The sequence below is a fragment of the Daphnia magna genome, linkage group LG1 (assembly GCF_020631705.1).
Source record: "Daphnia magna isolate NIES linkage group LG1, ASM2063170v1.1, whole genome shotgun sequence".
NCBI lineage: Eukaryota > Metazoa > Arthropoda > Branchiopoda > Diplostraca > Daphniidae > Daphnia > Daphnia magna.
The window spans coordinates 18,007,883-18,030,102 of NC_059182.1; the positions used below are offsets into that span (position 1 = coordinate 18,007,883).

Sequence of the window (22,220 nt, forward strand, 5' to 3'; positions counted from 1 at the left end):
TGAGGAATGTCCGACTGCTTCGTCAAGTTCTCAGCTGCGACCAACACGTGGTTATCGAATTGGCCACCAGCGGCGCTGGCGTCGGTGTCAGATGTGTCAGTGGGCCCAAGACGTGAGAGGAACAAGAGCAAAGAGTAGGACAGAGAGCGTCATATCAACAATCGTTCGAGATTGCACTCAAAGTCGTTGACTCGTGTCATTCCATTTAGCCAAGTCTTTTTCCCTCGTTAAATTGTCTGCCAAAAAGTGTGTTTCCACTACGCCTTCGATTCGAGCCAGTCCACTGATTCTGTTCCGAGGTCCCAGCCAATTGTTGATGGGTGTCACGGCTACTTCGTTCCCACCGTTCGCCTACTCGCCATGCATTGAACCCATTCAACAGCAACAGCAGGTAAGATTTGATTACTTTTTTCATGTGTCATGTCTTTAAAATAATTTAAAGTCTGCCATCGAACTTTCCCCTTGCCAAAATCGCAATGTTGTGGTATCTCTACGTCTGTGGGCAGACGTAACCCAAACGACTATCAGTCGTTGTTTTTTTTATACCGAAACTATTTCTCCTTGTTTGTCTTTGTCGAGTTTATTATATACGTTGTGCGGTCGGAGTAGGCCATGCGTGTTTATGCATCGTATGGGAAAATCTGTTTCTAAAATAAGCCTGATTAAGTCGTAACCACCGGTTGTTCAAATATCATGACCGCCATCTGTTTACAACTTCCAAATACCCTTCGACGTTTTGATGATTAATAAGGGGAAACAAAAAAAACTGGCCACACTAACAACAACATGCACATATCGAGGAAAACTTTTTTTAAAGAAATGTATTTATTCATCGTGTCGTTTGACGTGAGTGTCGTAACTTGTCGATGGGTTTCGACGGGCGGAACCGTCGGCTTTTCGTCCTGTGTGTTTCAACATCAACGTCAACATGAAATCTGGGACCGATACTGTATAAGATCATGTGCAGCTGGTTCAATAGAATCGTGCACATTTTTTTTTCTCTTTCTGTTCCATATGGGAAAGTAATTCATTTGAGGGAGTTAACCCGTGTATGTACAGGTGACGAATTGACGGCGCGTAAGAGGCTCACGATGAAACATACGCCACTCTAAACAAACGCAACGAAAACAGCTGTTTAGTTGTCAGTCGTATTGTTCTGTGCAGCACGTCAGGGAAAGAAGTATCGTTAATAAAGAATGAGTTTGATTGAATCCGTAGTTTACATGTGAGCGGCGGTCGGCGTTCCCATTCCATTTTCGTTCTCTCTGAATTTCGTTGATTGATTTATTTTATTTTCTTCTTTTGTACAATCGAAAATATCATGCGATCGTGTTTTTGTTGGCTACGTCACTCATCTGTTCGTCAGGCTGATCCTTGCAACAACCAGGTTTGGCCTTTTTTTTGTTGTTATCATGTGTTTCGTGACATCCGTTTGTAAGTTTCACGCGTGATAAGTGCACGTGTACTAGCCATTTTTTTTTCAGTGCAAAGGCTTTATATCGTAAGCCCCCTCACCTTTTTCCCTATCCTGTACATGCCTGCGTAGTTTAGCATTTACGCACGTCTATAATCGAAGGCAGCCATATCCAGTAAATGGGGCCAAACATATTCACCAGTCGCGCTCGTCTCGCACACATATTCATTGGTTAAGTTATTTCGGCCGAACATAACTGCAGGAAAAAAAAACAAACAACATCGGGCGTGACACTAGTAGCAATTTTTGAATATGTTGAAGGTGAAATTAAAGTAAGAAGCATACTCTCTCTTGAAGGAAAATTGAAAATAGAAGAGGAGGATAACCGATGAAATGGCACGGGAGGGAATGCCTCACGCAGACATTCAAATGTATTTAAATTTTTTTTGTACGTTTCTTTTTCTTTTTTACTGTCTCTACCCGCCTCCCTTCTCCCACTTGGTTTTTTTGTTGTAATATTTTATTTCATTTTTACTTTTTGGAGGTCAGCATTGACGTCATTAGTCACGTGACGGTTGCCTTAGTAACGGGGTTGCCTTCTCCCGCGCCGCCGCCCCTTTCGTGTTCGTGTTCCCTTTTCTTTCTTTTTCCATGTCGGTTAGTTTAGGATTAATATTCGAGAATTCTTTTTCTCGGTATTGTTTTTCCACTCTCGTGACTGCACCAAAGTTTCCATCTTTATTTTTTTGAGTTTTTTGACGTCGTTTTTCATCTGTATCGCATCAAGAATAGAGGCGTCGAGTTATAAGAGAGCGCCGAGTACGCGCCACAATTGTTGCGGCTTCCTGGAACGATTCCCGCTGGTCGTTGTTTATCAAAACAAAAATACGAAACAACGCAAACAAAACCTGTTGAATGTCCCAATGGTTTGCTCAGTCCCATACCAATTTTTTTTATTTCTTTTTTCTGAACGTGTCAAGCAAAAGAAGTTCAACATTAACCAAAACCTTTTTCTCTCTCTGTCTGTCCCGATAAATTAATTTCTATTTTTCCAGAAACATGCCGATCTTTTTTCTTCTTCTTCTAGCGTTCAAAGGAAATGTCTAACGTATCAGGGCGACCGTGGTTTCTTTGTCGTGCGTGTATTCCACATGCTATACGATTTTGTTTTTTTTGTTAGATTCCATCACGTTCTTTCGCACAGTCTCGTCGCTTTTTTTCTTTCCTTTTTGCTCTGGGCGGGCAAATGCGCTCGCGGTCGGTTGCCGATTGACGTCAGCAAACGGCACACGGAGAGAGAAGGGGAGAGAGCTCCCACTTGTTGGAGCTTTCTGATAAAAAAAAAAAGTAAGCAAACAAACAAAAATGTTCGAAGCAGTAGTAGAACGGGAGAACAAAAAAAAAAAAAAAAGAATAAGGCTAAACAGAAATCATTGACGTCAATTGCAATCCTGTTGTGGAAGTAGTCTTACAAAACAGGTCCCCCCGCCCCTCGACGTTTTTCTCTTCTTTTCTAGGTTGTAATGTTGAATAAAAAGCGAAGAACCTGACCAGTGTTCTTTCATTTAATGCGTAATTATAGAAGTTTAGTACTGTTAAAGGAATTTATTTTATTTTTGGGGAGGGAGCGAGGGAAAATGTGTGTGTGTGTTTTATCTCGCCTTTTCGTTTTGGTTGCTATATCGAGAAATGAGACGTCATTTAGCTCTGGCATAAAAAAAAATGTGTGCAGTTGACGTCGACCGATAGCTTTCAGGGTTCGTGTTTTCTCTCTCCGACTAGATTAACGACCGCAGACGATCATGCCTTTGCCTTCGTTACGGTCAATATTGCACCGATAACGAAAGCCACTTTCTTCTTGGCATCGACATTTCAACCGTACAATTGAAAACGACTGAACAACTTTTTCCCGAAACGAAGAGAAAATGTGCATTTTTTTGGGGGGAAAAATTAGGGAGGAAAGCGAACATGAAATAATCCAGTTAGCGTCAGCTGGAGCCAACTTTCGGTTAAAACCAATGGGGAAAAAAAAAAGAATTTAAAAATCGATATCTCGTGCTCATCATTTCGAAAAGAAAACATGTCGAAAACGGAAGACGAATGAGAAGGTGGTAGCGGTGGCGGTACTGGTCTTTCAAAACCCGTGCAGGTCCCGTGAAAGCCAAAGTCCCGCACGTTTTAGTCCACCATTGGCTTGTCAGCTCTCGTCCCGAGCGCACGCGATTTTCTTTTCTTCAGTCCATTCCCTTTTTGTCATTTGATTCATTCCATTTTTATTATTATTATTTATTTTTTTTTATTCTCCGTCGTTTTGCTTGTGTCACACATCCGAATCATTTGTCATCGTTCAACTGTTTTGCGTTCGTCCTTTTTGACACACGTTTCGTTCATTCGTTCGTTCACGTTGAAAAATTCCTCCCCACTGACTTGGCGTGTGGCGATTTCGACATGGACACATCCGGCTCGAGTGATTAAGAGCGTAAACGTTTCCAATTCAAGTGTTGTTGTTTTGTTTTGTGCGCATTGTGTGTCGACATATTCGAATGCGTCATTTCATCATTTTTTTTCACCAAATCACACAATCTACTTCCGTCCGGTCTTCATGAAAACATCGGCGACTCTTCGCCAAGATAGTTTGACTTCTGGTGATTGGTTGGCGCGTTTTCGCCACTTGAATTGCGCGCTCGATACGTTGGCCTGTCTCCGCAGACGAGATACGTTTGCGCACCGCCCCCGCGGACACGATCCATTTCAAACGATTTTGTCTTTGGCGCGAATGGAGGTCGAGCAACGGTTCCCAAGGATGCAGCTGGTGAGAAAAGCCGCTGAACAGTACCAGCGTCTTATCATGGATTGCACTCGACCTACTCTGGCCATCCACCAGCAGCAGGTAAAAAGAAAAAATAATAACCTGACAAATAACGACGAGAAAAAAAAAGACACAACACAAATCACGGACAATCAATACAAATAAAATATAAAGCCGATTGAATGTCAAAGGTATTTGTTGCGTGGTATAAAGAACCGGACGAAAGAAAAAAATAAGATCCAGGACAAACTTTTTTTTTTAGTGTGTTGGTGTCCGTGACAGCGGATAACAACCAATTGATCTTAGCCAATCGGTTAGATAACAGTTTGTCCTCTTTTGTTGTTACACACACACAGAGACGCCATAATCAAAGTAAACAGAGAGAAGGGAGACATTTTTCAAATGTCATTCATAGAAGAAAATGCTAACCAAAAGACTAGGGAGGACCCATTTCTTTTTCTTTTTTTCTATTTCATCTTCCAATACATTTTTAAGGGGCGTCTTGGTCTATTCGTGCAAAAAAAAAGGGAACATTCGACACAGATTTCCTTTTAGGCAAAATTGTTTTTATCTCTTGAATGTTTTATATTTGAAAAACAAACAACAACAAAAAAAAATGCAATTGGCTGCAAGAGAAATGAACAGCAGGAGGTTGCGAGGAGTGAAAAGTGGATTTTTGCCTATTTTGCAATTCAAATTTATTTGGTCGACCGTTTGGCCAAAAATAAATAAATACAACCGTAATTATTAGCTCCTTTTTTTTAAAAATATTGATAACAGCTGTTTTTGTTTGTTTTAGTTTACTATAAACAAACGCGGATGTCTAGACCAATTGTATTTTTTTGCATCGTCGTCAATGAGCAACGAAAGGTGCGCGATAGGTGGGCCTTCACCTGCAAACGATCAGACATGGGAGGTATGAATGAAAAGAAGAGGTCAAACAAAAACAAAAAATACCGGTTTGATGAATGAAGTATGTTCCAGGAACCCTGGAACTAATGGAGCATCCCAAATGTGTGGCCGCCCCGCATTATCCGAAAAAGAAAATCATTCAAACGTTTATCTCTCTTCCGAGTCCTTCCCTTTTTCCCATTTCTTTTCAAGTAGTAGTCAGCTGTGTTTCCGATAACTGGTTATTTTCAATGCGTGATGAATGAATGGCCTTTAATGTCCGGCTCAAAAAGTCGCAGCTTGTTTGTTTATCCCCTGCGAGCCCATCATTCTTTTTCAGCGGTGAGCGAAAGTGTTCTCGCCATACCCGTTTGCTAGACACATGGAAAAGATGGGGGGGAGAAACATCAACGAATTCTTATCTCTTGTAGGTTCGTCTTTTGTCTGTTGGCCCTGGGACTCGATTTATTCGGGATTTTTAAAACCCCCAAAAAAAACCGAGGGCGTCGCCTTCTTCTTTTACTGCGTCTGTTCTTGTCAAAACAAAAGTGGAGAGAAAATTGTATTTGTTTTAAGCGTTTCGAAAGAGGAGGGTCTACGATTGGCACACTGCCAACTTGATGTCGTACTATTTAGCCGTCACTGTTTCCAGTTCCAAATCGGGAAGACGAGTAAAACAAAAGAAACGTTACAAACACCATAAGGCGGATGATGATTATTTATTTATTACTCCCCTTTTGATTTGTTTTTGTTTTCTTTTTTTATTTCGTTTGCCTCTCGTCCTTAAATAATCATTTAGAAAGAGAGAGACGATCAAAATTAATGTCTCCTTCTGATCGTCCTTGCCCTGCTTCGGTGCCTATACCCCAACGGTTCCATCTATCTTCTGTTTTCTATTTCCTTCGTTCTCCTTTTTTTTTTTTTTTAATATCTGTGCGTTTTTCATTTTTTTATTTATTTATTTTTTATTTTTTTACACTTGGTGTGTAACGTTGTCTAGCGAAGACGCGCTCCTCACGTCCACCGTTCCATACCAGTCACGTAGACGAAACATTCATTCAATGTTTTCATCGTTTATTTTTACATTTCTTTATTTATCTCATTACTCTTTTTCAAGATTCTTTTTCTTTCGAACACGTAAAAAAGAAAAAGAATTCTTTATTTATTAGTTTCTATACTAGCAACAATTTTCATGCGGTGGAGATAAAATAAGAGAAAATGGGACTTCAACTTGTGGCCCTCAATTTCGCTGGGCTTATTTAAAAAAGAAAAAAAAGAAAAATGATTATTTCTATTTTCCAGATGAATTACGAGTTTCATATGGGATTGTCTAAAGTAAAAATAAGGTGCACTACCGTAAAACCCGTCAAGATATCGAATCCACATCGTTTTATTTGGCGGTGCACTCGTGGTGGCGTACGGAGACAAGTCATGCGGCGCATAACCTTCACTGTACAAAGATAGCGAGATGATAGGGTTTTTTTTTGTTTTCTTACATTTTATTTGCTAATCGTTAATACCGTCCACCATTAAGAGACGCTTGAGAAGATTTTCTTTTTATTTGGATCGCCAAAAGAAAGCCCCTTCCCCCAAAAAAAGTAGATTTGAATAAACCACCCAAGCACGTGACACAACCAACAGCCGCGTGACACCATTCGTAGTTTTTTTTCGAGACTGACGCGAGATTCAGGGCTGAATGGTGATTAGGCTCAAGCCGCTCGACGTCTAATATGTAAATTTCTGTCCGGTGTGCGGTGGCTTTTCTCGGCAAGGCTAAAACCGGATCAAATCAGTTGTGACACACGTACAACGTTTAATGGTTTGAAAAGATGTTTGACCTCCTACGGGCACAATAACCGAACTAACTGCGCCAAAACAAACCGGACTCATGTCATGTGTCACGTTTGGCCACCGTTTCTGAGCAAAAAAGATGAGACGGACACATTTCATCTATTTTCGCAATTGAAAGAAATGGTCATTGGTTAGGAATGTAAACGTTTCGCAAAAACAGATGGGTACATATTTGTCTTGTCTGTCGTAATGCTCTCATTTTCTTTTCATTTTTTACCGTACAATTTTGATGACGTATGCAAATGAGAATGCGCCTATGGTTGGATGTAAATAAAAAAAAACAAAAAATCCGAATTTACATGTCAAGAGGTACGGCACGGATATCAACATCCAGCCAATCAACGCACTGAACATCAGATAAGATGGCCATATCTAACGTTGTCATCTTTTTCTTTGGTCTCTTTTCTTGTTGTTTTGTTTTCTTTGATGACGGTGGCTGACGCAGACGGTGCGCGATGCGAACGGATCGCCGACGAGTATCCAGCAGAGCATCAAGCAGCGAGTGGCAGGAGGCGGCACTACCAAGCACAGCATAGCCAGTCTGAGGAAATGGCGGCCAAGTAGGAACGGATTCAAAGCATCTGGCATCCCGGCATCTACGACAACGCACATATCAGCCAAAGCGGACAGCAGTGCCAACAACGGTCCAGCAACCGGACGTCACACCTGTTACCACGGCGACATGACCATGTTGCAGCTTCTCGCCTTTGTAATTCATTATTCTTTTTTTTTTTTGCTTTTCGTATTAACAAATATTTGAATACGTCAAACCGTAATCTTGTTTGGGGGTAGGGTCCGGTTGAAATTTCATTGACGTCATCAGAATCTCAATCTATTGCTCGCTGATTAGCTCATTTCCTGGATGACCGGTCCATTTCTCTTATCCTTCCCCCCTATTTGTAAATGATAGGCATCCTGTTCGCCACTGGCCGGACCATATTACCCCCCCTCCATTTTTTTTTTCTTCTAAAATAGCCCATGATTTTAAATCAACACTTTTATAGTAAGGCCTTTAATTTTTCGCGATGTGGGAGAACTCTATATTTTAAAAAAAAAAAGGGCTTGGTGACATCAGACGTCGGATTGAGGTTACGCGGTCCTTATCACATCACGTCCGCTCTCGATGGAGGATTACTCCACAAGGACGAACTGACAGTGTGTTGGGCATTTTACGAGACTCTTTCACGTCCATCATGTCTTAAAAAAAAAAAAAAAAAAGAAATTGCGTCACTCCTTGCGGGGGCTCCATCATTGTGTTGCGAGGGGAAATTGAAGTGGTACTGTTCCCGGGCCCTTCTTCCACGCTCCGCGATTCTATGCATTCCGGGACGGAAGCATCTAGTGAAAACGGCTTCGGACCGTAATCCATTTCCGCATTGTGTTGCTTGTTTAAAATCAAATAAACGAATCGAAAAAAATAATAATAATTCAAAAACAATAGAAAGAAAGGCGCGAATTGAAGCCAAGGGGAAATCGTTTTGCAATTAAAACATTTTGATTTGAAAAAGAAATGAGACTGAGAATCACAAGTGTTTCAGTTTGCGGTTAACGTTCATTTTCTCCTTTTATTTTATTTTTTTATTATTATTATTTTTTCGTACTCGTAGTACATTCAAACATTTTGTGTAGTTTTAATAGACGGGCCTCCCCCCTTCCTTAGTTTTGCGGTTTCACTTGTATTTTGCGGTAATTTTTACGATACGCTTCGTAATTTGCGTTTCGTTTTTTTTTTGACGGGGTCTTGTTTTCATATCCACCGTGCGTCCCCCTTTTTTCTTCTTCTTCCCTTCGTTGTTGTCTGTGGCTTTGATTCTCATGGTCTCGTTCTGATTCTGCCTTTTGAGGCTAATTGAAATCAGAGAAGCGTTTGTTTTTAGACTTAACATCTTGAACGCATTGTGTAAAGTGAAGGTTAGAAATTAAGAGAAACAAAAAAAAGATCATCTTATCTAATTCATTTTTTATGTTATCTATTTTTCTATGCATTCTGATGTACGCATTGTACTATGTAGAATGCGCTCGATCTGTCAGCGCCGGCCACCGACGTCCTGTTGAAAAATCGACGCTCGTCTTGGGTTCAGTTGTCGGGCCATCCGGGCTCATTTGCTCCGGCCGGCCTGGGCACCTTATGGAAGAAGCAAGGTGCGGACAATAACGAGCAACTTGTTTACGAAGCGCTCATGAAGGACCCTGCCAGCGACATCGTTCCAAAGTATTATCGCGACGTCAGCTACCAAGGCGAAAGTAATTATCATTTTATTTTATTTTTTATTTTATTTTATTTTTTTTACAGTTTAACATTTTTGGTCTTTTTTTTTCCCTTTTCTCGTTATCTCGTCTCCCCCCCCCCCATTTTTTTTTGTGTGTGTCTATAATTGGCCCTCTATCGGCGCATCCGGTCGAAATGATAAGCCAAATGAATAATGCCTCGCTTTCTTTCGCATTCCAGACAAAGTTAACGGTGTTTTTCTCAAATTATGTCCATATACTTTTGTTTAAAAAAGAAAAAAAAAAAATGAATAATTGAGGAAAAATGGTATGAGCCCGGGGTAGTAGGGCAGCGGTGGTTGCGGCGGCATACATTCCTTAGCGACGTCAATGCCGAAAGTGATTAACACGGAGTTGTTTCTTTTCTTTTCCCAATTGTTCCAGGTTTCATTGAAATGCAGGACTTGTTGCACGGTTTCACCGATCCCAACGTCATCGACATAAAAATGGGCACGCGGACGTTTCTCGAATCGGAAGTGACCAACACAACAGCCCGATCGGATCTCTATCAAAAGGTACGCTACAAGAATTACCGATTCACTTTACGCTGATCTTTGGTCTCCCTTAACACGTTCCCACTTTTTTCTTTTGCGTGCAGATGGTGAAAGTGGATCCAACGGCGCCAACCAGGGAGGAAAATGAGTTGCAGGCCGTCACCAAATTGCGTTACATGACGTTTCGCGAGCAACAGAGCTCGTCTTGCAGCCTCGGATTTCGTATCGAAGCCATTAAAGTACATTACAAATTAGTCAACTGATTGTATTTATTTATTTTTTTAAAGAAGAGTTTTCTAAATTGATGTTTTTTTGGCTTAATTGCAGTTCCAAGGCAAACCGCCCGTTAGCGATTTGAAAACGGTGCAGACCCGTGATGCCGTCCAGTCGATGCTCGAAGTGTTTGTCGGACAGGGCCGTCCGAGTGTAAAAAAAGAGCTCCTCACTCGGTTGAAACATATCAGACAGAAATTTCAAGAATCGCCTTATTTCCAAACGCACGAGGTACGCAACGCATTCGTTTTTTGTGGACATCCTTGAAGATACAAAGAAAAACAAAAGAAATACGTCGGCCATAATTCTAACATTCTCTCTTTTGTTCTGTCCGACGTTTGTGAACGATTGTCGGTGCCATTTATAGGTGGTCGGCAGTAGTATTCTGATTATTTACGACAGCCAACACGTCGGTGCCTGGGTGATCGATTTCGCGAAAACTCTCCCACTACCCGACGGACTGGCCGTCACTCACCGTCAGCCCTGGCAACAGGGCAATCACGAGGAAGGCTGGCTCACGGGTATCGATAACCTCATTCGGGTAATGAAAAACGAACTCCCACGTAGAATTAGTTATTACGCTGTATGCAAATGAGAATTTGCATCAATTATTTTTGGACAATTTTATAACTCTGCGTTTTATTTATTTTTTTTTTTTTTATCCGTCGTGCAGGATATCGAGGCCCTTTATTGCGACGCATCGAATACGAAAGACGTGCACTTGAAACGATAAAATTGAATTGCGAAAGGTGAAAAAGGCTTCGCAAAAAAAAATGGAGAGGACAAAAATTTAGGATAATAACTTGCAACGAAATTCATCCTTTTTTTTCATTGGTTTTGTTTGCCCTTCCTCATTTGTTCCATACGGTTCTAAATGCTTATGTAAATTGTAATTGAATGAATTGTATCTTCACGATTGCCAATGAACGTCTCGTTGATTGTATACGCGGAAAACAACAACAAAGAAATCAATTTCCGAGTGTCCGTGTCCAAATTAGGAAGTCTTTTGATTCCGATTTGTGTAGTGTGTGTGTGTGTGTTTGGCCTAGAGGTTTTTGAAATCACCTTAAAAAAAAAAATCCCCACGACCTGTTTTTCTTTTGTTTTTACTATCTCCCACCAGTGCGTGCTTGTTGTTCTCTTATCTCCATCGTATATCGCTTGTGCCTCGAGACGTCCTTTTTCTCGCCGTAACACACCTCAAGTTTATCGCCAAGGACCAAACAAAAGAACCCCCCCCCACTCCCAAAAAAAGAAAAGAAAAAAAAAAACTAACAACGAAAAAAAGAAATTTTTGAGAGATCCAACTATCGTAAACTAAGAATTACGAAAAATTTGTTGTTGGAATTATCTATATCTATTAATGGAACATTTTGTGTTCTACATTTTTTTTTTGTATCGTATTTTTGCCCACCTCACGAATGGTGTCCATCCGAGAGACGTGGCCATTCCTTTTTTCTTTTCTTTTTTTATTCCTGATTTTTTTTTTTGTTTTTTGTTTATTTTTGTATTGCCCGTCTTTTGTAGGCGGCCGAGTGGAAATGAATTGACGACGACGTTGACAATATAAAAGAAAAATCTTTTTTTTTTTTTGAGTTTGATGGATGTTATACTTGTAATCTGTAATTTTGTTTTAGTTTTTAATTGGTTTTTGTGTTTATTAGTAGACGAATCAACGGCGTTCACTTTGCATAGGTTCGTAAATGATGTTGCCCAGCGCCAGCATGCATCTTCGTGCCTTTTCCTGACATTGGATGTAATCACGATAAGGCGCGCAGAGAATATCGTCCAACTTGGCCATCGTTTCGAGGCAGCATTTTAACGCGCCGGTGAAATTGCCTTGGTCCATGAGCTCGCTTCCGCGAACGAACGACCCTTCCGTATCTTGCAGATTTTGCAGACTCTGAAAATAATAATTTTTTAATGATTAAGCAAAATCTTTAAAAAATCCAAAATAATAATAATAATAAATTTGGAATTAGGATATCAAGGGATTGGTGACCTGTGCCACCGAGACCTTGGACTTGGCGTAACGTTTTCACTATTTCATATTTCGGGTGAAATTGAAAAAGGGAAAGCCAAGTCGATAACAAGACGTAAATTGAATAGCCGAGTCTGGCATTTTTTTTTTGCTGTTATCTATTGGAGTCTTGGTTCCCTCTTTTCACTGGGTGCAACCGTGACGCAGCAAGTGCAGTTTATCTGAACGAAGCTTTTGACAGCTGAATTTGAAGGAGTGATGAGGTCTGCGCTGATGGATGCAATCCATTCACGGCATTGCCCGAGTTCGTGTTATACCTACAAGGTGCATATACGTTTTAAGTTTTCCTTGAAAAAGGGTAACGACTCACTTCCCAGTTTTTGCCAAATTGCGCGAATATTTTTGTTTTTCAAACATCGCCGCCTTTCCAACCGATTTATCAAACGTCTTCAAATGGTCAAAACAACGAGCTATTCCTCTACACCACGCATAGAAAAATGGCCATCATTTTCCGCGTCCATAGTCCGGCACGTTTCGTTGTCGGCCTCTTTTAGTCAAGTTCAATTTGCTTGTTATTGCTTAGTTGTATTCTCGAATTTTACATCTGATTTCAAGGTCCGTCGTTGTTCTACCGGGCCGGTTTTTCCTACCGACAAGGCCACATTATACTCGGGCTGGGCCACCTGCAACGTGCGTGTGCATACGGACGCAATGAGACGCGCATATTTTGGCATTACCTTGAGAATATTGTTGCTCTTCTTACACGAAGGACACGCGATGAACGGCGTCATAGTGTCAGCGGCAACGACCAGCGGCTTTCGGCAAACAGGATCGCGGCAACGGAAACGAAGGGTGTCGTCAGTCATTTCGCCGATCAACGGCCAATCTTCCGTACACGGTAGGCAACGACAATCGAACCAGTATCGATCTTTCAGCGATCGTTGCCGATCGGCTCGACGTTTTTGCGTGAAGATTGGGCCGTAATTTTCGTTGACCAGCTCGCCGCGTTGGAAACTTTTGATGGCTCTTTAAATCAAAACCGCAATTGTTTTTACATGCGGTTTAGCTGTAAATCGGTATAGTACAAAGGGGATGCAGTACCTTACGATCATCACATCGCCGACAAAGCACCTGTAATCATGATTGAATACAAAAGAAGATTAACATCATTTGAGAAGGAAATGTTTTGAAAAAAAAATAAATAAATAAAAAATAAAATAAATTGGAAACGTTAAACGCGAGTTGATGTTTGTACCTGATTACACCTGGCTCGCAACTATGGTTTAAAAGCGCTACCTATTATGATGATGAAAAACCAACAGAAACTGAGGGTTAATATAACTTTGGCTACTGCGCAACACGATCGCAATTAGTGCGGCGAGACAATTCTATGCGAATAATTCTAACAACAAAGTCTAATAAGGATATAGCGCTCGTTTGTGCATGAAGCATATTTAACAAATACAAAGCATTGAATTTGATCGGAGACGTGAACAACAAGTGCTTTCGGCCGTCTGGAAAAGTTAGAAGACAACAACGAATTTGCATTATTTGCGTCTATACAATACCGTCGGATAAACACCGGCTCCCAAAAAGAAAGTTTTCGCTCCATCCATGCAGCCGGGACGATCCATCCGCAATTCGGAAACTTCGTGCGCATTAAATTGAAGCAGCTGAAGATGTCTTAGCAACAACGAACCGATCCATTTCTCTTGGTCTGAAAGGGGTTCTATACGACCAAGCGAAAGAGAAAAAAAAAAAGAAAATACAGAAAGAGAGGGATAGATCGTTAACGAATGAACATGTACTAAGTCTACGTAGTCTCTTGTTGTGCAACGAATAAAAGGAAGCGGATCTAAGGAGTTTCATTCTTCCGGAAGGACGGACGTCGTGTTTACTTCCTCTTCCAATCAGGCCAGATTTTTTGGGTGCTTCTTGGAAATGCGACACGTACGCGGGACCAAACAGGGAAAAGCTCTTAGCATCTTCGGTTCATGGACCACCAACTTCACCACGTATATGTACACAACTAAACGCGCTAGTTTCGCCAGCGGGGAACTCACAATTTACTTCCGTAGTTACGGACTTTGTTCTTACCTGTAAAGTTAAACTCGGTCGGCTCGATTTTTCCAAAATATCCGCCCACTTTCAAACACTTTAAAAGGAAATCGGCCATCAGTGTCACGTGGAAGAAGCTTTCTTTATTTCGGATGTGATCGTGAGTGACCAATTGGCAAGTCTTGATGTACTTCTTCGTCTGCTCACTCAGGGCAACGCCCTTCTGTTGGGACAAAAATGAAAAGAAGACACTTTCACTTGTGATGCTAGTGTGTGAAAATGATAATTGTATAGTTTCATTGCCTGTAATTCAGGTTTATCGATCAATGGCTTGACGTCCATGAAGAAGCTGGGCGGATGAATCGCAATCATTCGCAACGATAAATAGCCTTATAGAAAAAAAAAGAAAGAAAAATTAATTTCTATTTTAAATGATTAACTGGTTTATGACGAACGCAAAAGTCCCATTTATCACGCAGCGTTAATTACGAAACAGCAATTTACTGCATAATATTTCATTGGCTCACGCAATTCATTTTTTTAATTCAATGTCTAGTGTTTTTGTCATTACGTTTGCCACTACGTGCTATTATTTGTGTGTGTTTGGTTTTACGGTACATGTAATGCTGATGCCAGCCGCTTCGATGTAACTAAGAAGGGGGCACTCGATAGCGTGATATCCGGCCATCGCTTCAGAACGGCAGGTGACAGAACAGAAATTCACGTTGGTGCAGTTTGGACACGGTAATAACTCGCCAAGATCCAACCTGAAATAAAGAAATTCCTGTTCAAATTGAATCCACCGCGAATGCAAAATTCAATAGTTCTTTATTGTTTTTTGGTTTTACACGAAAAGAATGTTTATTTATTTATTATTTTGTATTATTGATTGGCTAGGCTGATGGCGTCATCAAAGTCTAAGTGCCAATCACGGTAAATGGCAACAGTGCCCTTTTCACGTGAAAGGATCAGTGGATCGTGCGCTCCATCATGTCTGACTTTTTCATGGAATACGTTAGTGCTGAACAAAAGGGCCTACGTGCAAACAAGTGAACTGATTCGTCTTTGTCAGCTCGATATCGAAACCGCCTTTGCGGGGACATGGTCGCCAACGGAGACGATGATGATGATGATTCACCAGGTAATTACGCGTGATATTATTATTACGCAGCCTATGAATAATGAGAAGCAAGGGAGACACTTACGGCCGGTAGCAGTGATGGCAGTGCGTTGCAAATTTCTCGGGATTCATAACAGAAGCGTAAGGCTCATCGACAGCGATCACGTCGCCAACTCGGATCGGCGAATCAGCGACGCCGTACCTTCCCGAAATGGCGTCCTCCTCTATTCGAATTTTGCTGGAAAACGAAGGGTGTTCAATATTCCTACCAGCTGTGATGTCAGGCAGATGTTTTTTCTCCTTATCTGTTCGAGAAATGAATATGCACGTTAGTTTTCACGCCAACAAATGAACACGAAAAAGGGGCTGATCGTATAATAAACCCACTTTCGTGGGTCACTTTCTGCCTTAAATGAATAGACTGCTTGTGAGAATAGTTAAATAGGTTTAGAGTGTGAGATCGCCGCTGATTTACGAATCAAATATTAGTTTCCCCGCCCATTAAGCGGTCATTGAATATACAACGCGATCTAGATCCACTTGTAATTTAAATAACTCATAAACTATGAATCGCATGACAAAATGAACTTGATTTTCGTTTTCCTCGTTCAATTTCAAATCGAAGTCATGTATTTTTAGCTAAACCTAAAATTTGGCCAAAAATGAAAAAGTGGGAAGGCTATACCCTTCTCACTTTTGTCAAAATCTGCGAAAAACGACATCTCTCGGAATTCAATGAAAATTGCACAGTAAATTCAAAATTGAATGCTGATTGCAAAAAACGAATTAGTTTACTCGCCAGCCGAGCCGTTTTTGAAATAAACGGAAAGAAGGTGCTGTTTGCTCAACTACTTTGTCCGTCCGTTTTCCATCCGTTTATCTCAAAAACCATAAGCCGAACGCAAAAACAAACACCATTTTTAATGATCCTCGTTCAATTTTGAATCTAAATCGTGTATTACATACGTCTATCTAGGTTTTTGAGAAAGAAAACGTTGTCACGAATGAGTCGGCCGAAATTGGGCTTAAAAATGTCTACTCGGAATTCGACGAAACTCACCTGTCCTTATCAAAATTAAAGGTGTTATGTGTAAAGTGTAAATATATATATATTTTTTTATAGTTACATTTAGGTTTTTGAAAAAACGTTGGGCTCATTTTTACCAGGCATAATATAATTCTTAAACCATTAAACACCATTGTGTATAGTATACGCGGGCCCATCAAGTTAGTTGTGATAAATAAACTACATCACACTACATCCAAAATAATGACTCGACCACTTAATTTAAATGTAAGCGATATCTGTTATGGTTTGGAGGAGGCTGCTTACCTTTTATTGATTTTATGTTCACAGCCGGAATCATTTGGTTCGGTACTGCAGATTCGGAAATCAATTGTTTCATATCTCGTTCAAACTGTTGACGTTTGACCAGATCCAAACGTGAATCATTCACGCACTTGATGGCCGATTCGCACGTTGCCGCGATCTGATCCGTCGGCCTACCCAGCGCCATCAAACATTTAGCTTGCCTTTCGACGAGTTTGTAGCGCAATTCATCAGGGTAACCGCTGGCCAACGCTTGATCAATATCGACTAGCGCTCGAGCGTAAGCGTCCAGATGGAACAAGGCGGCCGAACGATTGGCGAACGCCATGGCTAGCTGGGGTTCTTCCGTATCTGGAAAGTAACAAACGAGTTATTGCTCTTTGTTTTAACTTTTTGTTTTCGAAAACAAAAATCAAAGACATATCGATCACTGTACGGGGGGGTGTGTTTCTAATTGTAGACGAAACGAATCGTTCTTATCAATCATTAAGAATGTGTTTTTAATTTGACTCTGATTTCCAGTGTTTGAGTATCTTTAAAAGGTTAAGGCAGATTAGTTTCTTTTATATATATAGTACCTTTAGCGATGCTGGGCGCTTTGGAGATGGCTTCCGAGTAGAGCCGTACTGCGCGCTCATAGTTTTTCTTCTTGAAAAATTCGTTTCCTTCCGTTCTCTTCTTTTGCGCGTCGATGGCCGATTTGCCATTTGGAAGCGACTTGGCCATCGCTGATGACATTAGCGGTATCTCATGGACGTAGGGTAGACTGTGAACGAAAACTAATCGTTCCTCGTCATTGCAACAGGCTTTCAGGGCGGCCAAGTCGCCATTGCGGATCTTCCTCAACACGCTGATATGATACGTCTTGAAAAAGCCATTTTTCTCGCCGAAATTATCATCGTCCTCCATCATTTTTCTGCGAAACAGAGACGCAAAGAAATTTGTTCTTTATCAAAACTGCCTTGAAAAGGGGACAGCCTCACGCGGGACTAGATTTTACCGACATCCAACTGCGTGTTGCAACTCAATTGGCGACGGTAAATTTGGTACTCACTGGCTCCGTAATGAAATTCTATACGCAGTCAATTTTTTCTTTCTTCCCGAAACGGCTTCTGATTACGTGCGCTCACTGACGGCGACGTCCCTAATTCACCCTGTGTGTGTATATGGCTGTAGTACCTTCAGAACGAAAGCAACGCGCTTGGCTTTTGTTTCCGATTTAGGGCGAGCTGACTGCGTCTTTCAAAAAGGGGGAAGGCAGTAAAAAGATTTCATTCCCCATTTTCTACTGCTGCTATTTATAATTCCCAAACAATAAGAAACAAGCAAGCGAAAACCCTTCGCTCGTAATTGATGTTTATTATGCATATTCACGACTTCCCTGTTATTGTCGTGTGGCGCAGGAAATGTGGTCTTTTCGTTTTTTCCTTTTTTTGTTTGTTTGTTTGTTTGTTTGTTGTTGTTGCTGATGTTACATTTCTAAAGAACGGGCTTGAATTTTTTGGCGTGAAAGGAAAATCAGTTCAACATCTTAACTCGGACTAACCTCTCCTGCACAATCACGGTTATGAAATAACAAATAGAAGCCTTTCCTTATTGTAGGATAACGCACGTTGATTTTCTTGAGTTATCGTGTTGCGTCGTCGTAGTGGTTTTTGCACTACAAAGGTTGTCGACGTCCCGAGTAACAAGCTCCCGGCAACCAGGTAACTTAATGAGACTCATAAATCGGAGAAAACCTCGTGATATTAATGGGGCTTCTTTATCAAGCTTTTCCTCGATAACATCAAATTGTCCTCTTCAGTTTTGACTTTATTTTTGACCGGTTTTCCCATTGCAATCGTCTCATTGGCCAAAGTTTCTTTGACACGCAAGCAAACGAGGTATTACACAACGCGTTATTACTGAAACTGTAACAACAAACGAAAGAGCACAAACGAACTGTCCGTGTCTTAATTAGATGTAGGCATACAGCCAAGTTTAAAGATCAAATACGAACAAAGTTGAAAATAAACCAACGACGTCAACTCGACAACAATCCCGAAATGTGATTTTCGTGCATCACGAATTCACGGCTGACACTGAGCTTTCGTATCGCACGTCACATGGCTCTGCGTGTGTTAAAAACTCGGTGGAATTTCTCTTAAAAAACAGAGACGACTGAATGTTTTGAAGTTTCTTAATTAGCAATTATTAACCTGCCATCACCGTCAGCTCCAAACCTCTAAAACTCAGAGGTGATTAGACTCTATCAACTGAAACGTCAACAAATGCCATTGTGCCTTGCGCTGTGAAATCTCTTCTCGATGATGGAAAAGTACGTCGTTAAGTAAAACTAGTCAACGCGCATTTTTCTTACTTCATCTTCTTTAAGTATAAAATCCAGCAACAATTCGTTACTTACAGTTCAAATCCAACGTTGGACACAGTTGTTTCGGCACGAAATTTCACAATGAAAGCTGCACGAGCTCAAAGTTCCAACTCGATTTGTCAAAATACGTTAAAGAACTAGACACTGGAACACTGTAGAACCGCTTGCAACTCTTCTCCAGCGAGAAAGGCAGCAATTTTATCTGATTTTTTTTTCCCCTTTCCTGTTCATAAGACCCTTGCAGACGAATCTATTTTTGTCTGGAGTGAGCACATTCTCCAATCCGCTTGTTGAAGGGGGAAAACAAAATATATATATGCTGAGCCCATAAGGATGTTGACTCGTCTCTATCTTTTTGCTTTACCCCCAGGTCCGACAGTCCCGTCTGCTCTTCCTCGTTCTTCCCCACCGCTTTATTCTATTTCAAGATTTCGCTTTTATTAAGTGGCTGCGGCTGGTATATAGTGGAGTTCGAGAGCTCATCCATCTTTTTGGATATATCGCACAGACGAGCGCGTTTAATAACCGGGTCGCATTTTCTCAAAATATACGTTCTGCATATTGAAATATACAAGAAAAATACAAGTGCTCCAAGTTAACGAAATAGATTGATACAAGTCCATAACCTTTATTCGCAATATAGCGACATTTTCATGTTAATGGCATTTTCTATTGAAATATCAACTTCGGTGCGCCGTATACGCACAGCGTTGTGACGAACTGAAGGCTATTATGCTTTGTTCCACGGGGTACATTTACGTCGGTCGTTTATTTCTGTTGCCAGGAGAGCTTCAAATCATCAAAAGCATGAGGTAACAAACGCTATAGGACAACATCAGAAAAAGTGATGAGCCTAATATGGACTGTGATAGCAATGATATCTACTGATTAATGATATAAGCCAACTACGTAGGCCTATTGACGTATACGTATATAAGAAAACATCAGTCGTCCGTGACCACTCAGCTTTTACGCCAATCATTGTATAGCGATGCTCTTCTAGGAAAACAAGATCACCTGGTGACATCCAACGACGCAAATCAAAAGAAGCTTATACTCGCATGTGCCTAAAATTGTTTGTTTTTTTTTGTAGAAAAAGGGAAAAGAAAAGGAAATGAGGAAATAAAGGGATGGACACGGCCGAGATCAAACTCTTTTATGCGTAACTATAGGCTACGTATTTACGTATACCTTTGTCATGTCCATCACGTGTTATAATATCGTTTTTCTGTTCGTAGAAATTCGATTCGCCTCAGAGTACTGGTTCGTTTATGGTACCTTTGAAAAACGCATTTATTTTTGAGTTGACAACTCAACATCCTGACGATGTCCTTCCGCCAACTGATCGTGTTTCGATCGTCCGGCAACTCGGTTACGAAACGTGAAATACGGCAAAGTACAAAATAGGCCTATACTATGAGTGCAAACTAATACATACAATGTGTATACCATTTTCGCTGGAACATTTTCCGTTCTACATTTTTGTTTTTGTTTTTTTATACGTTACCATAGTGAACAAATCAGATTATGATTTTCACGATGGCAACCAGAAAGCTTATTGTGCCTCACGAACTGAGATGATATTTTTTTAAGGTTAACGACGGTTTTGCGTTCAAAGAGGATGAGCAAAAAAAAAACTGAAACGCAGTTCCTGTTTTTTTCAATACGAAAACAGAGTTGAATAATAAAATGTTCTTATCACAAATGAGAGTAATCTGAAAACTGCTATATGTAAAAGCAGCGTGTACTTACGTCAGCTGATCTATACACGGTCGACTCTCATAGTTCACGGCCCTTCAAAAATGTCAAGTTTCTTCTCCGGCTAAAAAAAAAAACGTGCAATTTAATTAAAAAGACGAGTGCGTGATTACAAAAGGCGCTGTGCTTCTTGCTGTCGGGACCGTTGCATTGTTACCATGCAACGTGCACCAAACAACCATCGAAAACAGGTTCTCTCAGCTACAAAGAGCGAACATACGAAACCAACATTCGTCTTTTGTACACGACTTTTTAATATGAACGTTCCATCTTAGATTAGATTTTAACAATCCAATCTTTTCCTCTGTTTGACGAACAAAATTGGCTGCTGAATGTGATCGAAATCGAGTCACAAATGTATTTAAAATTTCCCCCATGTCAAAGACTATCGTTAAGCGCCGATGCACTTGAAAAGCGGAAATGGGTTGAGGTCGACCTTTTGTTTCTGTGTTAGGCGAATCCGCTTCATCAGCAACTTTGAATGCTAACAGAAGCCATCGGTTACTATGTGGGGTCTCGGAAGGAGAAATGTGCACAAATAAAGAATTTGCATTTCGTTTCACGTGAATTCTTTAAGGGGATGCCATCGTGACTTATCGTCCTCATCTAGAAATGCTCCCCCGAATTCATTCGAAGATGACGATGCAACTGCGTTCCGTAAGAGAGACGACATTAAATCTAGGCAAAGATTCAATTAAAAGAAACAAAGAGTTGACCAATGAGAGTGAGGCAATTATTCTGATATACCGGTCACACGGAGCACTCGGCAATGTTGTGTGTTTAATGGGCAGAATAGTTATGACATCACCAAATGCAAACGCGTGCAGTTACCTTACTTAACCCAAGGATGTACGATTGCAAGTATATACCATCATTATGGACATCTTGAGTAGATAAAGTAATCGTGTCTCGTTTAAATTGATGGTGGGTCTGTGGACATCATTCACAGGACTCTTTTCCTAACGAGTACAATCTTCTGTCCTTTGATATCCATTGTCCTTGTATTCAATCAATCCTGACAATATTCGAAGAGGGGGGAAAAATCTTCATGAGAAAAGAAAAATATGGGGGAAAATATCGATTTGGGTGTAACCATTGGCTGCATTCCACGTACCAATGCGATCTATTTCCAAGACGAAAAGCAGAAAGAGATTGATACATCTTTGTTCTCTTTGGACCTGGATACTTGTCCAGTACGATGGATGAATGATCCCATTCTGCCTTTGGAAGGGAAAATAACCTGTAGGCTTGCAAACATAATAGACTACACATATATATATATAGTCGCGATGGATATTGTCTTCTCTATGCAGTATACGCGTGTAGAAATTAGATGTGATTCTTACACACTTCATTTGTCACCGGCGCACGTTACGATGCGATCTGAAAGGACTTGCGTGTTACGTTGTTCCGGAGTCAGTAGAATCCAGTGCCTCTTTCATGGTACTCTTTCAGATGGAAACACGTGGTTATTCCGGCAACCAAAAGGCTCAAATCTTCTATCCTGATGCTACTTCCGCCCGCCTATAATGTAGAAGGTAACCACACAAAACGTATCCGCTATATGCGGCCAGCAGTCAAGAAGAAGAAATGTTTGACAAC

At 40.8% G+C, this 22,220-nt stretch overlaps 2 protein-coding genes and 1 long non-coding RNA gene across 7 annotated transcripts; 2 read left to right on the forward strand and 1 right to left on the reverse strand.

The window, feature by feature from the left end:
* Positions 1 to 117: 117 nt before the first annotated feature.
* LOC116930517 (inositol-trisphosphate 3-kinase homolog) lies at positions 118 to 11,582 on the forward strand. Of its 4 annotated transcripts, none has more exons than XM_045168165.1 (9): positions 118 to 391; positions 1,367 to 1,387; positions 7,411 to 7,674; positions 8,978 to 9,209; positions 9,618 to 9,748; positions 9,832 to 9,966; positions 10,055 to 10,231; positions 10,368 to 10,541; positions 10,674 to 11,582. In XM_045168165.1, exons 1-9 carry the CDS (start codon positions 317 to 319, stop codon positions 10,731 to 10,733), a joined length of 1,269 nt encoding a protein of 422 aa, XP_045024100.1. In that variant the 5' UTR covers positions 118 to 316; the 3' UTR covers positions 10,734 to 11,582. The 4 variants fall into 4 exon arrangements, with proteins under 4 accessions (XP_045024100.1, XP_032793795.1, XP_032793801.1 ...); XM_032937904.2 differs by lacking the exon at positions 1,367 to 1,387 and adding an exon at positions 4,049 to 4,304 and having other exon boundaries at positions 119 to 391; XM_032937910.2 differs by lacking the exon at positions 1,367 to 1,387 and having other exon boundaries at positions 120 to 391.
* LOC116930572 (SET and MYND domain-containing protein 4) lies at positions 11,568 to 19,055 on the reverse strand. 2 transcript variants are annotated; one of them, XM_032937944.2, is made up of 12 exons: positions 18,894 to 19,054; positions 17,068 to 17,405; positions 16,493 to 16,840; positions 15,245 to 15,464; positions 14,658 to 14,806; positions 14,343 to 14,428; positions 14,079 to 14,262; positions 13,550 to 13,710; positions 13,237 to 13,277; positions 13,083 to 13,112; positions 12,719 to 13,007; positions 11,568 to 11,903 (listed from the first exon to the last, which is right to left on the reverse strand). In XM_032937944.2, exons 2-12 carry the CDS (start codon positions 17,399 to 17,401, stop codon positions 11,673 to 11,675), a joined length of 2,073 nt encoding a protein of 690 aa, XP_032793835.2. In that variant the 5' UTR covers positions 17,402 to 17,405; positions 18,894 to 19,054; the 3' UTR covers positions 11,568 to 11,672. The 2 variants fall into 2 exon arrangements, 1 of the variants encoding a protein (XP_032793835.2); XR_006642570.1 differs by lacking the exon at positions 13,237 to 13,277 and having other exon boundaries at positions 11,770 to 11,903; positions 18,894 to 19,055.
* On the forward strand, positions 11,903 to 13,150 carry LOC116930589. The gene is made up of 2 exons (XR_006642581.1): positions 11,903 to 12,305; positions 12,597 to 13,150. It is a non-coding gene; the product is annotated as an uncharacterized LOC116930589 (long non-coding RNA).
* Positions 19,056 to 22,220: the final 3,165 nt, after the last annotated feature.

Coding starts and splice junctions, on each gene's coding strand:
- LOC116930517 (XM_045168164.1), top strand. CDS start 4,017: ATGAAAACATCGGCGACTCTTCGCCAAGATAGTTTGACTTCTGGTGAT. Junction 7,675..8,977: donor TGTTGCAGCTTCTCGCCTTT/GTAATTCATTAT, acceptor TGTACTATGTAG/AATGCGCTCGATCTGTCAGC. Junction 10,232..10,367: donor CTTATTTCCAAACGCACGAG/GTACGCAACGCA, acceptor TGCCATTTATAG/GTGGTCGGCAGTAGTATTCT.
- LOC116930572 (XM_032937944.2), bottom strand. CDS start 17,401: ATGATGGAGGACGATGATAATTTCGGCGAGAAAAATGGCTTTTTCAAG. Junction 14,263..14,342: donor TCGATAAACCTGAATTACAG/GCAATGAAACTA, acceptor TTGTCCCAACAG/AAGGGCGTTGCCCTGAGTGA. Junction 13,278..13,549: donor GAGCCGGTGTTTATCCGACG/GTATTGTATAGA, acceptor TCATCATAATAG/GTAGCGCTTTTAAACCATAG.